The sequence below is a fragment of the Eucalyptus grandis genome, chromosome 6 (genome assembly GCF_016545825.1).
Source record: "Eucalyptus grandis isolate ANBG69807.140 chromosome 6, ASM1654582v1, whole genome shotgun sequence".
Classification (NCBI taxonomy): domain Eukaryota; kingdom Viridiplantae; phylum Streptophyta; class Magnoliopsida; order Myrtales; family Myrtaceae; genus Eucalyptus; species Eucalyptus grandis.
Genome location: NC_052617.1, coordinates 54643709 through 54661932, shown reverse-complemented (window position 1 = coordinate 54661932; position 18224 = coordinate 54643709). Strand labels below are relative to the sequence as shown.

The window sequence follows — 18224 nt, the reverse complement described above, 5'->3', positions numbered from 1 at the left end:
TCTTTGTTAGTGGCTGTTAAAGTATGCATCTTTTTGGTTAGTTTCTTTTGATTTGGACGGTCTCTTTTCGTGCCTTTCAGATAAGTGTGTACTTGCACAAGCATTTGAAACTGTGAACTTGCACGAACCTTTGAAATTAAAAGCAGCTTGATTTTTAACACGGTGCAAACTCACTTTCTTGAGGAATTCTATTGTTTAACTTCTAAGCCATTACCATCCACATATATGCATGATTGTAAGGATGAACGAGTCATTTTTAGTCTGTCTTTTCCTGAAGTTTCCTGTCCACATCACTCATCTGCAGGCGGAGATGGATGCTCCGGTAACTGTATCGTTACTCTTATTAAATTTGTTGAATAATCTTGTTTTCGCTTCTCTTTTCAATGATCGTAGGACTCTTCTGGAAGCTTTCAAGAGGGTTAAAATTAGACACGCTTTCGGGGAAGGCAACCGATTGTGCAAATAAGCTTGCTCGGAAAGGAAGGATGCTGAAAGGACCGTCTTGTATTTTGTTTGAACCTCCACCTTTTGCTATGTTTCTTTTGAACCATAACTAAGCTGGGAAATCTATCTCAAGACTTAAACTCTGTATTTCTCTTCATATTTAATTTAAAGCCTACTATTTTCTGGAATTTGAGGGTAATTATTTAAGAATTCTTTTTAACTCTGTTACTCACTTTTATATTGGTTGATCTATAATTAGAAACAGTTTTGGTTTTTCTGACAAACTCTTAGGAAATGGAATGGTTAAAACCAGATTGACAGTCTTTTCACGACATAAAATTGCCTGATAAAGAAGAGGTGAGCGTGAGCAGCAGAAGGACCCAAATTTTCCACCAAGAAATATACCATGTAATTTGCACTTTGCAGCGTGTATGGCTCCCATTTCTAAAGATTGGCCTCGTCTCCCCCTAACACATTTACTTCAAATTCTTTGCTCGGCCAGTTTTTATTTTCGTAGCTCCATTGACAACAGAGCATATTTCTAGTCGTGATTGATGCGTTCAAATAGTTTACGGCCAATTTACGGCCAATAAGTCTACTTTATAGCAAATGCAATGAGGTTTGTTCACTTGCGGACAAGCAATGCAGAGAGGCAAGCAGCCAAGAAAACCGAAAACCAGACCCGACCCTACCCATCGACAACCCTAATCAAGGCCAGTAATGGCAATGCCGTGGAGATCATGGCGGCAAGGGCTTTACATAGGGGTGGGACATACAGAGAGGGGCATAGAGTTTCTGATGATTGCTTTTATCTTGGCCCCAATGCAAACAAAGCCAAGGCGACTTGCTCGGGCCGGCATTCCTCAGGGCAGGTGACTTCAATTCGAGGTCATGGACCGATGTGACCTGAGGGATAAGCACAGAAAAAGTCTAAAATGAAAAGAGTGAAAGAAAAGAAAAATTAAGATACATCAATTTTTTACGAGGTAAATGTAAAATATAAATTGATTTTGTAATTTTCAGAGGATCCCAACCTTTCGCGAATAAAGCATGCGGGCCTAAATTTAGCAATTTGTGGACAAGAACATGCAAAAAAATAAATGGTCCAATTTGTCTAGAATAATTAAGCTACAAAAGAAATTATCAACTAATGAAGGTCGTGTGCGCCCACTGAGCCTATCCAAATAAAATCGTTCTGTCTATTTTCGGTACACTTTTACAATAATGCTTGTGTGCACATGAGAGATTTAATTGATTAAAAGAATTGATTCATTTAACAGTTGTACCTTCCCTAATCAGTCGCATACAAGTCTCACGTTAAAAAAAAAAAATGGGAATCAAATGTAATTAGTTTTGTGAGTTAGGCGTGTTTTTTACTTGAATTGAAATTTTAACATTTTAATTTCACAAAGCAAGATTTTATAATGATTGGAACGCATAAGTAAAAGATTCATTTTAAGTTTACCTCTTGGATGCTTGACGATCAGTGCTTCCAAATTTATAGGCATTTACTAACCTTTATCATATTTAAAGATGGAAAGCCTTTCAAGCGTTTTGTAAGTTTTCTCTTTTTCACCTTTGCTATCATGTGGAAAATTAATATGCTAAGTTCTCATAATCATTATGTTAGTAAAGGCTCATAAAATTTTTGATGCTGTGATGAGATGCCCTGGATAAACATGAAAAGCGTTTTCGTGGAAACCATTGAAACCCCGTTGACGTGTTCTACTTGCCTAATCCAATGGCGATTTCATTTTAACTTGTTATTAAATTGGAGTCTTAATCCTATTGGAGACAGATAAACGGAAAAGTAGCAAGTCTATTCATATGCTACATTGTTCATTCGATACAATGACTTACATTTTGTTATAAACATCAGTCTTCAAATCTCGCTAAATGGTGAACAAGATGACGTGACAAAGATCACTGCATGAGTCATGGTGCCCAAATTTATTCATAGATGAGGTTTGGATCTCCTGTCAAGGAGGATCAAGAAGTTGGAGCAGTTTAGTTCCTTGGTAGAATCCTTGACAATTGAATATTAGGGAGAAAATTGTTCAAGAAGTCTTGGATCTATTGGCCAATTCAGTTTTAAATCTTTTAATTATGTTATTTTATCAATAAAATATGTTATTAGTCATTTAATTCTCAAAGCTTTTTCTTGAACTAGCAATAGAATGAATCTAAATAACTTTACTTTCAATTTGTTTCCTATCTATATATTCATACTTAATAGAAGAATAATTTGTCGACATATTTTTTTTCTTGCCAATATACAAATTTGAATGTAATGAGGAAACAATTCCGCACTTCAAATTGTAAAATATTTAAACTATGTTAATTCTTAACTTTCAGATTTAATTTAATTTACTTGTAAATAAATGGATTCAAATGGATTCAAGTCGTTATTTTATAATTATATTCACAATAAACTATATATATTTAAAATTGTGCTAAGAAATCAAATCCATGAGACATTAGATTTATGGAGTAACAGATGAATAAAAGTGAACTTAATTGTTGATTGTATGCAACTTATGTTTAAATTTTTAATTATTTGTGACAGACTAATTGTAAAATAATAGTGCTTGTGCAAAATGTTAACATTATTTTAATAATTTTAAGAGAGAAGTATAAGTGATTAGAATGAGTGGGTTTTGACAATAGTACGAAGAGGGTGACTATGATGGTTCCTTTTTTTGTGAGAGATCATTGTGTTTTCTTATAACTCTCAAACAATTTGGATAGGGATCATTGTGTTTTGCTTAACTGAACATGAGTCTTACCATTTGTTCCTTCATATATTTCGATTTGCATAATTCCCCTTTTTAATTGTGTTTGTGATTGGCTTTCTTTCTTGCAAGCTTGGCGTCTCCTCCGATGTGATTGAGCTCTTGATGCGATTGCCCCCTCGATGTGGAGGCACGGCAATTGTGCTTCTAGATTCAGAGGTTTTTTTTGCTTTCAATGACTGACTTATTAATGTTGAGAAGGTGTAGCTTAGAGAGAGACCATCACTGTCGAAGCCAGTAATGGCGGTACTGTGGAGATGGTGGCGGCAAGGGCCTTGCGTGGGGCAGACAGAGAGGCTGGTAAAGTTTTTGACGAGTCTTTTTATCAGTAGTTCTTGGTGGAAAACAAGAACAAATTCCCCTTTAATTGCCTTTGAAGGTTGAAGCCTCAAGTCAGGTTTTGCAGATGGGGTCCTTCCTTCGATGGTAGGGGGGAGCTGGGCAGTGCTAGCAGCGGCTGATCCTTCGGTTCCATTATTGAAGTGGCCAAATATAATTTCTCCTCTTTTAGGGAAAAAATGTGATATTTTGGCACCTTCTTGATCAATATTAGTAGGAGATATCTTAATCTTTTAATTGAAGGAATTTTCGTCAGAGGCAAATTAAAAGGTGATAACCCGGCTAATTAGTGGCTATGTTTTGTCTATGTTGGAGGAATCGCAATGGGCTTTCTATCTGGATTTAGAGGTGTCTTTTTTACTTTAACTCGGGAGTGAGGTTGCTTGAATTTCATGGAGTTTGAATTCATATTAATTGACATCTAGGGTGGGTCGATCTTGTTAAGAATACTTGTAAGAGAACTTCAAATAAGAGAAAGAGGAGATGGATACAATAGATTGCGCGTGAGAGGACAACAATTGATATGTTGATTGCCCGTGATTGGGGAATTAACATCGAACTATGCGACATCATTAATATGGTCTTAGGGTAATAGATAGTTTCATCAAATAAATGATGAGACTTCTTATTTTATCTTATCCGATAGCATCTTAATCTTTGTAACGGGGAACAAAAGTTGTTTAAGATTCTTTTTTTTTGCTGAAAAAGTAACTTTAAAAAAAAAAATCAAATATGGAAAGTGGGGATGAATATGCTGTCCATCAAAGCAAGGCCCGGTCTTCTCCTTTACTTTCTCAGCTTTAACTTTACCAACCAATTCGAAGTTGGAAAGTGAAAACCTCGCTTTAACTTTTCCAATTCGAAGCTGGAAAGTGAAAAACCCCACTATTCAGTTGACTAGTAAACTCAATATTAATAAAAAGAAAATATTTGGTGATAAACTGATATATTTTTTTTATATGATTATTTCATAATCAATCAGGCAAAGGGAAATGCCATGAATTGTTAGTGTCATCGCATCCTATACTATTCTCTTTAGCAATTTCCATCTTACTCGAAAGTCGACATTATGTTGGGACCATGGGTGATTGGAGTAGCAAATTCAAGATTAGGGGTGATAAAAAATTCTAATAATATGTAGTAATATATTAGAAAAATTATAATTGGGTAATATTTTTTTTTTCCTGATAGGGGCAGGGCCATCACTCATCCCAAGCCCGCCACTGACTTTCCGTCTCTATTTTTTATTTCGTCGTAATGCTAGTTTCAAACGCTATTCTTCAGAGACAATTTAAGTCACTTTATCATATTTACATGGAGAGTCTGAAAGGATTTGCAAGCCAGGACCATTAAAAAGTTTTGCGAGGATTACTAGTGTTTGTCCAGCTGGCCATTTATCCAATCGACCAAACATAAAGAAAAAAATCTTTCAATTATAAGTTAAAGTGGCCCAATATTTTGAACATTGATAAGTGGGACGACATAGTAATGGGAGCTTAGTACATAATAATCTGTTTACATGGAATCTTCTTAATTAGTTTATATACTAATCTTTTTTTTTTCCTTTATTGATAGAGAATTCAATTGGATCAAGTTTTCTTAAGAGCGTAATAGTGTAACACTCGGACTTTTCTCTTTTATTGTAAAATAATAATAATACCAATAATTATAATAATGACGCGTATGGAGTTTCGCCAATCCTCGGTCCTCAATTTTTCTTTTGTAATAGAATATAGTGGCATATGGGTGACAAGTTGGCCAAAATTAGAAAAACTCATGGATACCACCGTTGATGGAAAATCATATATGAATGTTCGCATCTTGTATTTCGCATGAGGAATCTCTATGGAAAAACCTTGTGTTTTGAAAGATTACACTCACGTCTCGTGAGAATATATAATTTGATATGATTTAGTATTTGGGATTAAAATGATGTGAATCATCTAGGGTTAGAGGGTAAATGCACAACATGCAATTACCTCATAGTACTACCTAAGAATATTGGATTGGGAATGGCTTGAAAAAAAGAAGTCTAATTTTCATGGCTACCAATACAACGATAATTAGAGACCAGCGACTCATGCCCATACATGTACTCAGTGACAGAGACGAATGTGTTTTCGTGAGTGAGTTTAATCTTTTTCATTTTCAAATTCCATTTCATACGATTCTGACATTGTACCGTCCTCAACTTTTCGCCATGTTGTAAACAAGAAATTTCTAACTAGATACGAGTCTACTTTTTTGCCCCATCTTCTGAACACCACTAGATAATTGCAACCCATTAATTTTATATATGGATATCGGCGTTGCCAGATCCAAATTAAACAAAACGAATAGCATCGGCAACTAATAATCTCAAAGAAGAAAGGGAGGGCATAAAACCATTCACATGCGGGGGAGCTACTAACTATCTCAAGAAGGAGGAGGGCATGTTTGGATTATTAAATGCACGATGCACGTGGATTTTAATGTCCAGTCTTTGATTTGTAAAAATAATAATAATAATAATAATAATGCAAGATTATTTCAAAGTCACAATTTACTATTACGCAGGTATTAATTTTACTAATTAAAGTTGCCAATTCCTATTGAATTTTTTTTTCTTCTCCCTATAATTAATCTCCTTTACGAAAATTACATAACAGTGCTAGGAAAAACCTTCTTGTATAAAATTATGGACCTAATCAACAACGAATTGATGTATTTAAAAATATTACCATGTTTTTTTTAACATTATCCTAAAATTCGTCGGAAGCGAGGATCAGTGGTATCTTGCACGATAGATGCGTTATATTCAAATTTCAAGCCTCATGAATGCTCAGACTGTTTTGTGGAAAAGTCGTGAGTTACACTTTATTTCTATAATTCAATTTTCTAAAAAGTTATTTGTCGGTATGCGCAATAATTCGACCTAGTTGTGTTCTGTACTTTTTGCTTTTATATATATGTGTGTGGTTGCGAGGAGTGCTTTATTTCCATAATCCAACTTTCTAAAAAGTTGTTTGTCCGCGTGCGCAATAATTCAACTCCCGAGTTGTGATTTGTACTTTTGCTTGTATTATTGTCCTGTTGTGGGGCCATTAGTTAGGACCTCCATTATTGAATCTGTAAAAGTCGTCCCTTACTAGATGACCCTCTATTATCGAACTCCACCCATTCGCCTGCTCGAACTCAATCCTGCTCTCAATCCATCTGGATTACTCCTTTTCGATCTCTCATCTCCCGAAAGAATCTATGGATTTCGCAAATTCTCTTTTACAACTCGTCAAATTTATGGGGCTTGGCCAGCAAACCTTTGGGCTACATTTGTAATTTGAAAGATAATGTGGAGGCGTTGGGGAAGGCCACTGGAGATCTGGAGGCCATGAGCGGAGATGTGAAGGGAACGGTGGAACGTGAAGAACGAGAGGGAGGTGTACGGCGCACAAATCAAGTGGAGAACTGGTTATGCAAGGTGCAAGAATTTGAAGGTGGAGTAGATCAAGTTCTTGAAGAAGCCAGGGAATGTGACCGAATCAAATGTTTCAGTCGTTGTCTTCCTCAGAATTGCTGGTCGAGCTATAAATTGGGGAAAAGAGTTGATCGATTGCTCAATGAAGCGAGAGAGCTCCAAGGTAAGAAAAGAGAATTCAGCAATTTCACGTCACCATTGCCTAGCCCGGCAATACTTGCGATACCTATGGTTAAGACCGTGGGGCTTAATATTTTGCTTAATGAAGTGTGGAAATGGCTAGCGGACGAAAAAAAAACAGGAATGTTTGGATTATACGGAATGGGCGGTGTGGGAAAGACCACCCTCATGAAACATATCAACAATGAGCTTTTGTGCACAAATCTTAAATTCGATGTCGTTATTTGGGTGGTGGTGTCAAAGCAAGTGAACGAAGATAACATTCGAGACGTCGTAAGGAAAGGACTGAACATTAAAGATGAGATCTGGGATGGATGGTCTCAGAATCATAGGGTCCATCATTTGTTGAATAGTTTGGCTGAAAAGAAGTTTGTGTTGTTGATTGATGATGTATGGGCGAGGCTGGACCTTTTCGAAATCGGAGTTCTTCCTCCTAGTCCAAAGAACGGATCCAAGGTAGTATTCACAACTCGGTCGAAGCAAGTATGCCACCAAATGGGAGCCAACGAAACATGCGAAGTATCGTGCTTGAAGCCCGAAGAAGCTCTAACATTATTCGAGAAGAACATCGGCAAATCGCTTGAAAATTGTGATGATGACATTCAACGCCTGGCCAAGGACATTGCTAAAGAGTGCAAAGGGTTGCCATTGGCCCTTGTTACCGTCGGGCGAGCCATGGCTGGCAGAGAGCATCCCCATGAGTGGCATTATGCGCTAACAACTCTCAGGAACAAACCGCATCAACTGTCAGGTATGGAGGAAGTGTATCACATACTAGAGTTCAGTTATAATAGTTTAAGCGACTCTATCGTTAAATTTTGCTTCCTTTACTGTTGTCTCTTCCCTGAGGATTACCTCATAGACTCGCACGATCTTATTGAATTGTGGATTGGAGAGGGCTTGCTAGGAGACACCGATGATGTATACAATATGCGGGAGAGTGGAGAGTATGTATTGGGGAGTTTAAAGATGGCTTGTCTATTGGAAAGTGAGACGGTTATTCATTTGGGACTACAGTTTGTAAAGATAAAGATGCACGACGTTATCCGCGACATGGCGACTTGGATTGCTCGCGACCACGGGAAAAAGGAGAACAAGTTGCTAGTGATAGAGAAGGAAGAAGATATGTCCACAAAAGGGATGTCCAAATGGGGGGAAGCGGAGAAAGTATCTCTATGGGGAAAATGGATTTCGAATATCCACCAAGCACCACTTGGGTGTTTCCAACCCAAAACTTTGATTGTAAGGGAAACTAAAGTGAGTGTCTTGCCAAGAGGATTTTTTGAGTCGATGGCAGCTTGTCTTATGGTCCTTGACCTATCCAACAATAATAATATTGACGTCATTCCCGAAGGGATTTGCAATTTGATTAGCCTACGGTACTTGAACTTGTCACGAACACTCGGTATAGAGAGTTGCCCAAGGAAATCAGCAACTTGACTCGTTTACGGTGGTTGCTATTGAACAATACAAGAAAATTCCTCATTTTTAAGGGGGCAATTGCAAGCTTACCGTTGAATGTGTTCAGCAGTTGGGAATTGAGTCTAGAGAATGAAGAGGAGGTGGTGGAGGAACTAGGGCGCATGCAAGGTCTCACCGATTTATCTATCAAGGTGAACAAATCTTCCTCTGCCCTAAAAATATTCCAATCCTTTCAGAGATGCATAAGGAGAGTAGGTATCGAGAATTGCGAGGGCTTGACCCACATCCCAATAAGTCACTCATTAAAAGGGAGCGGCAATTTCTCGCATTTAGAGGTGCTTTCTCTAGAAGATTGTCCTATGCTTGTGAAGATGGAGATTAATCAAGGGATAGGACAAGCGCCCAACTGCTATTGCTTCCCCAGCCTCGTTGAAGTTTTCATTGTAAAATGCGGATATTTGGACTTGTCCTGGCTTGTGCATGCTCCGAAACTCCAAAGTTTGATAGTCTGGCATTGTAATTTGATGGAGAAAATAATCGGGGATGGAATTGCAAGAGAGGAATTAGCTGCTTCAGGACTATTCTCACGTCTCAAATGCCTATGGCTCGACAATCTTCCAAAACTAAGGAGCATTTGCGACCACGCTCTACTTTTCTCTCAAGGGGCGGAATTCACGATATGTATGTGTGCTGGTCTCAAAAAGTTACCGTTGGACTCGAACGGAATGAGGGGAAGCTTCTCGATCGTTGCGGGAGAAGGCTGGTGGGAGGAGTTCGAGTGGGACCCAGCCGCCCGGGTCACTTTGATTTTGAAGGGTCCCGTAGAGGAAATGACATATGGAGAGGCAGCACGTAAAATCAAAGATGATGAGTCCATCAACTACTTGACCAGGATGGAATTCCTAGCCTCGGGAGAGGAGTGAGCGAGGTGGGGTCTTTCTTTTATTTTATTGAGGGAAGAGGGAGAGAGGGAGAGAGGGAGAGAGGGAGGTTGATGAGTGTAAAATACTATTAATTATTATTGTTAGAACAGAGTTGAGTTCCGTTTGGGGTTTGGGGAGCAGGGTCTCTTTCCATTCCATAGCTTTTTATGTATTCTCTTCTCTGTTGGCATCCCTCCTATGTGGAGGGGACGTAACAAGAAGGGAAATCAAAACAAGAATTTGCTGCGATAGTTTTTGTTTGTTTTGTTGGGGGCAAAATCGTAAATATCTTGACCCTCAAGAAAAGAATTTGGGGCGCATTGAGGCGGCATCCATGTGATCAATCCTTTCTTGAGACCCAGTCGAGTAGTCATAAATGGTAAGCAAGGAGAATGCCCCCCCGGTGATATATGGTCGCATGCGCCCACTAAATCTATCCAAACAAAATCATCGTTCCGTCGAATTTCAATATTATTTTACGATAATGGTATGGCGAACAAGAGGTTCTATTGATTAAAAAAAAGATAAATTTATTCTTTAGTTGAACCTTCCCTGATCAACCATCCATGAGCGGGTCTCGAGTACAAAAAAAATGGGCGTTAAGATAATTAGTTTTGTGAGTCGGACATGTGTTTGACCTAAAATTGAAACTTCAAACTTTTTAATTTGACGAAACGATGAGATTCGACCTTGATCGAAATACATATATAAAATATTAATCTTTGATGGGCCTGGATCGGCTTCCTAGTGAGTCGGGCTGATAAGTATAAAAATATTTGTTAAAAAAAAAAAAAAAAAAAAAAAAAAAAAAAGAGGAGTTTTGTTTGTCTCTCTTTAGCAAAGTATTTTTTTTTCTAGCAAAGTTTGTTTATCTTTTCATAGTTTATGTATTTTCTGTTGGGATTCCTAACTACGGGGCATAGCGAAGAATACTACAACGAGTAGCATCTCTTCGTACTTCTCTCGATAAATTGGCCGAGCAAAATTTATAAATTTATAAATAAAAAAAACTAATGAGGACATCGATTCTTTAAGTATAGAAGCTCGTAGAATCCTAAAGACCTGCATCCGATAAGAGATACCTTGTCGAATGATTTATAGATAAATACCCATTCAAATGACCATAAATTGCATATTTATTTAAGCTAGTTTTCAGGAGTTTGGCCCACATGAACAAGGCCACGTTATTACATGATCTCCACGTAAAATATTATATACAACTCCATCCATAAATCAATCAATTCTATCTAGAGGCATTTTCGTCTCTATCTTATTTTGCAGTTTGCCTATTAACTATTCTAGATTTGGACTCCCCTTAAATTCTTCTTTCCTTCACCTCCCACCCCCGTGCACATCTGTTCCTTGAAAACATAAATTAAAGTTTTTCCGCAACGCAAGGTTACCTTAGCCAAATAAATAACCTTATGTCTTTTTGGGACAATATGTTTCTCTTGAGCGTCCCAATCTATTTCAATCATTGATACATACTAAATTTATATATATTGACTATTGAAAATTGATTGAGACATTAATCAATTAGACCATGCGAGGTAAAAGAATCTATCTTTTCGCTTGTAGCTCAGGTAGAAAGATAGACCAGCATCACCGAAGTTAGGGCCCAGGGGTGTTAGAAAAGTGAGGCCCGATCCGGCCCGATCCGGCCCGAAAATTTCGGGTGTTTTGGGGTTCTTGTTCGAGTTGGGGTTCAAGGTGCAGTTATCGTTAGGGTTTGGGTAGGTTCCGTTTGCCCTACCCGGAACAAAATGCCCGAAATCCCTTCCAGGGTTCCGATTTTCCATGGTCTCTTCCAACATCGACAGTTTCAACGCGTCACTCATCTCCCCGCACTTTCCTTCTCCGTCGAACGAAGCGCCATCTCCGCCGGAGAAGGAAGCTGCTCTCATTCGTCGCTAAACCCTCTCGTGGCTTCTGAGAAGGAAGCCGCTCTCTCGCTTTCTCCTATTCCTGTCGAATTTTTGAAGTGGTGGAAGCTTCGCTCGCGCGTTCAGCTGGGTTTTCTTCCTCGCCCTTTTTCAGCATCGATTGCTGTTTCCATCGGACGAATTTCGATTGTCGATTCAACAGTTTACGGGTGTGTGGTCGTGGTTAGATACGATGTCTCTCGCTCGTGAGTCGCGGGCGACTGGTTTGCGTAGGGGATTGATGTGGGCCGTTTTTTTCTTAGTGTGATGGAAGAATCGTCCGAGAAGCAGACTCGAGATTTTAAATTTTTCCCAGAGATTCTTTCGTTTGATCAAGCACGGACTTCAGGCTGCGGAGGTTCTTCAGTTGAAAATATCCAATTTTGCAAACTCTGCCCTCCTCTTAGTCTCATCTCTGTTTATTTTATTGTTAGATTCATGGGGATATCTATGTAGTGCATTTCTTTTGGGACTTATGTGAAGCTGATCTGGTGGGATATTATATCGACATGCAGATTTGACAAAATCATTAAGAAGGAAATTCCTTCCACTGTTGTCTATGAGGATGATAGGGTCGTCTTGACTCCTTCCATCTCGTCTCGACTCTGTTTAGTTTTGTTCTACTGTCGTCGCCCCGTTCTTCTGTGGCCGAGCCACCAGCCTTTCTCCGTCATGCGACTTCTGTTGTTGGTTTGACGTTGCAATCAGAATTATAAAACGTGCTCCTCCACTTGCAAAATAAAAACACGTGGTTAGCTTTGGAATTGGTTCGGTATACCCTGGGGAGATTCGATGGACTTATGTATGAGTGTGTTTGCATATATCATGGACTTTGAATATCTCAAGTCCCACATGTGAAGTCTCTTCTCATACCGATTGATTGCTCATCTCTGATTGGAGAATTTTGTCCATGTAAAAACAAGGAACTGCCTTCACTTGAGACATGATGTTGTAGAGCTGGTTCTTCGACGAATTGCCTCCCCGCCATTCATATTGAAAGGGAGTTTCAATCATGATTGTTTTTCTTCTTTTGGTTTGAGATCAATGAATCTGTGTGTAATTTCCTTCTTCTTTGTTAGTGGCCGTTGAAGTATGGGTCTTTTTGGTTAGTTTCTTTTGATTTGGATGGTCTCTTTTCATGCCTTTCAGGTAAGTGTGTACATGCATAAACCTTTGAAACGGTGTACTTGCACGAACCTTTGAAACTAAAAGCATTTTGATTTTTAACATGGTGCAAACTCACTTTTCTTAGGAATTCTATTGTTTTACTTCTAAGCCATTACCATCCACATATATGCATGATTGTAAGGATGAACAAGTCGTTTTTAATCGGTCTTTACCTAAAGTTTCCTGTCCACATCACTTATCTGTAGGTGGAGATGGATGCTTCGATAACTATATCGTTGCTGTTATTAAATTTGTTGAATAATCTTGTTTTCGCTTCTCTTTTGAATGATCGTAGGACTCTCCTGGAAGCTTTCAAGAGGGTTAAAATCAGGCATGCTTTCAGGGAAGGCAACCGATGTGCGGATAAGCTTGCTCAGAGAGGAAGGATGCTGAAAGAACCGTCTTATACTTTGTTTGAACTTCCACCTGCTGCTATGTTTCTTGTGAACCATAACCAAGCTGGGAAATCTATCTCAAGACTTAACTCTGTAAATTTCTCTTCATGTTTAATTTTTTTTTTTTTTGGGTGAAAACTTCATGTTTAATTTAAAGCCTGCTATTTTCCAGAAAATGAGGATAATTAAATTAAGAATTCTTTTTTACTTTGTTACTCACTTTTATATTGTTCGATCTATATTAGAAACAGTTCTGGTTTTTCCAACAAACTCCTAGGAAATGGAATAGTTAAAACCAGATTGACAGTCTTTTCACGACATAAAATTGCCTGATAAAGAAGAGGTGAGCGGGAGCAGCAGAAAGACCCAAATTTTCCACCAAGTAATTTGCACATACCATGTAATTTGCACTTGCAGCATGTATGGCTCCCATTTCTAAAGATGGACCCCATCTCACCCTCTAACACACTTACTTCGAACTCTTTGCTCGGCCAATTTTTATTTTCGTAGCTCCATTGGCAACAGAGCATATTTCTAGTCGTGATTGACATGTTCAAATAGTTTACGGCCAATAAGTCTACTTGATAGCAAATGCAATGAGGTTTGTTCTCTTGCGGACAAGCAATACAGAGAGGCAAGCAGCCAAAAAATCCGAAAATCCGAAAACCCGACCCAACCCGACTTGTGTTTTCACTTCAAATTCTATGGGTTCCTAGTCAAGTTGAGTCATGTTAGATAGAGCACGCGACCCTTATGATTCGGGTCGGGCTGGGTAGCATATAAAACCGACCCAACCCTACCCATTGACAACCCTAATCAAGGTCAGTAATGGCAATGCCGTGGAGATCATGGCGGCAAGGGCTTTACATGGGGGTGGGACATACGGAGAGGGGCATTAAGAGTTTCTGATGATTGCTTTTATCTTGGCCCCAATGCAAACAAAGCCAAGGCGACTTGCTCGGGCCGGCATTCCTAAGGGCAGGTGACTTCAATTCGAGGTCATGGACCGATGTGACTCGAGGGATAAGCACAGAGAAAGTCTAAAATGAAAAGAGTGAAAGAAAAGAAAAATTAAGATACATCAATTTTTTATGAGGTAAATGTAAAAATATAAATTGGTTTTGTAATTTCAGAGGATCTCAACCTTTCGCGAATAAAGCATGCAGGCCTAAATTTAGCAATTTGTGGATGAGGCAGCAAATGCTGGTGAATTAGAGATCCTGGCCAATCTCTAGTTCACATGCCTTCGCTAACGCGGACAAGAAAAAAAAAAAAATAAATGGTCCAATTTGTCCAGAATAATTAAGCTACAAAAGAAATTATCGACTGATGAAGGTCGTGTGCTCCCACTAAGCCTATCCAAATAAAATCGTTCTGTCTATTTTCGGTGCACTTTTACAATAATGCTCGTGTACACATGAGAGATTTAATTGATTAAAAGAATCAATTCATTTAACGGTTGTACCTTCCCTAATAAGTCGCATACAAGTCTCAAGTTCAAAAAAATGGGGGTCGAATGTAATTAGTTTTGTGAGTCAGGCGTGTTTTTGACTTGAATTGAAATTTCAACATTTTAATTTCACAAAGCAAGATTTTACCCTGATTGGAACGCATATGTAAAAGATTCATTTTAAGTTTACCTCTTGGAGGCTTGACGATCAGTGCTTCCAAATTTATAGGCATTTACCAAACTTTATCATATTTAAAGATGGGAAGCCTTTCAAGCGTTTTGTAAGTTTTATCTTTTTCACGTTTGTTATCATGTGGAAATTTAATCTGCTAAGTTCTCATAATTATTATGTTAGTAAAGGCTCATAAAAGTTTTTGATACTGTGATGAGATGCCCTGGATACCCTAATATGAACAAAAACCTGCAGTCACAAATTTTTTGGCAATTTTATTATCATGTGGAAGATACAGGGTGAACACTGGAAAGAGTACTTGCATTTTGTTAAAAAAGCGCACACAGCCCTTGTGATGCATACAGGCAGTAACGCCCCTCTTGTGGCTTGAAGAATCGATAATGACCTTTAATCTGTGGCCACGCTTCTCCTCCTAATCTGTTTTTGACCGGGGGATTCCATCCAACTTCATCATTATTCTCTCACAAAACATGGAACCAGCAACGAAACCATGATGAAGCACCGACATGTTTATACATAATAACCGATGATAAATACGCACAAACCGCATAAGTCTTCAACAGCGATCAATGAAAGGCCTTCCCTTTGTAGAGCTTGACCATCCTGGAAAACATTTACACAGCTTCCTTAGTTCTCAGGTTGCTGCAACCATGCATAGTAAGTGATACTTTCTTTTTAGCAATAGGCAGAGAGTATCCCCATAAATTTTCTGTGAAGGACAGGGTTGCCGGCTCAATGCAGAAATGGTAATAACTGATGGGCACTGCCTAAGATTTATGCACATTCCGTGGTCTTTGAATGTTATTTAATCGGAAGTTAGTTGATTCTCATTCATAATTTGACCGCAAGTTTCGGTTGTGAAATTTTTCTGATGTTTGATTGCTTGCAACTTATACAGTTTTAAGATGTTCTAATCATCTATACTTAATCTTAATTGAGCTGTTTCAATTATCAGGAAGGTGCTTTGACAGCTAATCAATTGATCCAGTGGATTGAGGATTCGCTGAAAGTTGAGCAATAGCTTTAGTGAGCCCTAGTTATTCTTGTATTGCTTCCATTGTAGACATATATCATGAACTCTGTTCTTTCACATATTGCAATTTTCATTCTAAAATGATAATTGGTGACCCGGCCTTGTTGTATTGACTTTGAAGTGTGCATAGGAAGATTTTTTTTTTTTTTTTTTTTTTTGGTAAGTTGAAGTTTTATTCTTCTGTTTCCATTTTTCCCCATCCTTGAACAGCCACTCGCCCAAGAGGTCATGATTCATGGTAACATTGTTCATCTGTGTAAATTGGGCTAATTAGACCTAAACTTTAAGGGAATTCACATGAGTAAATCACATCATAACAATTCTTCTTCAAGGGCATTTGATCTTGTGGAGGGAAAGCTAGCGTGTTTGCAATTTGAAGATGGTAGTCAGAACCCGAGGTTGATGCATACCAAACCACTCGTTTACCTCAAACTTTATGTTGTGGGAAATTTGTCTCACACTACACTATCAAGCTTTAGTTTAGGCTCTCTAATCATATGCATGGGATAAATATCTCGTCCGCTTTCATGTTTTTATTGTTGTGTGCTCATGGGCTTATCTTGGGCAGTTACATAGTCATGTCATGATATCATTTAAATGCATCATGCTCACAGTCAATGCCTGCAAAACTCCCTCTTTGCCTTGTTACCATATGATATCTGGTTGAATGAGATTTTCATCCTGTGCAAGGGTTAGGATGGATTTGGGTGGGTCATAAGTTAGTTCAACTCAAATTCGCCCATTTAACTCACATTAGCATTTATTTATTGACCCTTTTATATGCCTTATAACTAATCCGATCCAAACCCATCCACCCACGTAACCCACCCAAAAAAACAGAGAAAAAGGCTCAGCAGATCTCCAAAAATAATAAACGAAAAAAAAAAAGATCCGCAAAATAAAAGAAATTCCTCCTTCACGTGCCATCAGTGGCCCTCGTGTAATCGCTTGCCACTCCTTGATGCCTCCTCGGGCTTCAGGAACCCTCCCTTCCCCGCTCCACGCTGGCACGCTCAGCCCCGGTGGAGATACTGTGCCATGGAATCCCCGGCAGCCAAGGGTGGATATGTGGTTGGAGCCGAGCCGGAGCATCATTTAAGTGGTCAGTCAAGGACAAGCCACTCCTGTCAGCCCCAGCTAGGCCGATCTTCGTGGCATCGAAGTTTGGGAGGCCGAGGAGATGCTCTAGGAACTCATCGGCAGGAGCTTCATTCAGATTGATAGTCATGAGCGAGTGAATAGAGCATCTAGTATCTACATCAAATTGGGCTACCTCAAGTCATTCGGCCCAATTTTTTTAGTGGGTTGGACATAGGTTAATAACATAACCCATTTAAAGTAATTTATTTTAGCCTTTTCATTTTAGAATCGGCTATGGTTAAGCCGTCAAATTGAGATGATATATGACCTGTTTTAATAAATTTGGGATAATAAATGGATTTGAGACCTGTTTTGACAGTTCTAATCCCGTAATTCTTATATGCCTTTCCCTTTTTTCCTATAGAAGGTGGCGGGTTGATACGGGGAGATTGGGATGACGTCACTCCATACATGTGCAGTGATTTGGCATAATTATACAGAGTTATTTATGATCATGTTTAGTAACCAAAGTATCTTGATAAGGTTGAGGCGATTCTGAAGCAAATTCTTCTTTCTCTTAGTAATGTTTAACGAACACTAAGGGTTGGATGCTCAGGCCACGGCTCGAACTCTGCCGCATGTCGGTCCCCACCCCACCCTTCTCACCAGACATTAGTGTCTAGTGACAATAGAGCTAATTTTGTGTCACACCGTCTCTCCATTTCTAGTGTGCGTATGTGTAAATGTCGATATCAACATTTAAGGTTGAGACTCGCCACAGAGAGTAACGGGGCTACACCCAGTTACTCAAACATTGATTAGAATGCCTAATACTTTGTGAAAATTTACATTCAATCCCCAGATATCGATCTCTCCCCCTCTTGTTCCCTCCCTCCTTGCCACTTATCGCCGCCTATCTCCTCGTCCTCTCCAATGTTGGACCATCGATGTAATACCCCTCCTAGCGGCATTGTCCGTCGCTCTACCACTCTCTCTCTGTGGACAAAGAACAAAGAGCAGCGCGATGGTTGCGAACACGAACCAACTGGAATGTCGCCTTAACTATCCTCAGATCGTAGGTCTCCTGAGGGCAGGGACCTTAAAATTGAGGAACTGACCTTAGATCACAAGTGTGGGGTGTGGGCGTGGGTGGGTGGGTGCGCGTGTGGGAGAAAAATAGAGCATGGTGCGATAATGGTGGTGGTGATCGGAGGAATGTTTGCAGACAATTAAAGTAGAAGGCACTCTGGTGGGATAATTGCGTAGTCAGTCGACGATGGCGATGGTGGTCAATACTAGGCTATACACTAACACTTTCGGGCTCGTGGGAAGGAGGAGAGCTATAATGGCGGAGCCAGGAAGGAGGATGATGGCGGTGGTGGGGATCATGACAATGATGGAGGTTGGGGAAAGGAGACAAACTAGGGAAG

At 39.2% G+C, this 18224-nt stretch overlaps 1 protein-coding gene across 1 annotated transcript; it reads left to right on the top strand.

Annotated features, from left to right (window-relative positions):
* The first annotated feature begins 6819 nt into the window (after nucleotides 1-6819).
* Nucleotides 6820-9554, top strand: LOC104452325 (disease resistance protein RPS5). The gene is made up of 2 exons (XM_039314706.1): nucleotides 6820-8588; nucleotides 8741-9554. Exons 1-2 carry the CDS (start codon nucleotides 6943-6945, stop codon nucleotides 9552-9554), a joined length of 2460 nt encoding a protein of 819 aa, XP_039170640.1. The 5' UTR covers nucleotides 6820-6942.
* Nucleotides 9555-18224: the final 8670 nt, after the last annotated feature.

Excerpts from the sequence above, each read along its gene's own strand:
- LOC104452325 (XM_039314706.1), top strand. The coding sequence starts at position 6,943 with ATGAGCGGAGATGTGAAGGGAACGGTGGAACGTGAAGAACGAGAGGGA. Across the intron at positions 8,589-8,740 it reads TGCAATTTGATTAGCCTACG|TTGGGAATTGAGTCTAGAGA; the intron begins GTACTTGAACTT and ends TGTGTTCAGCAG.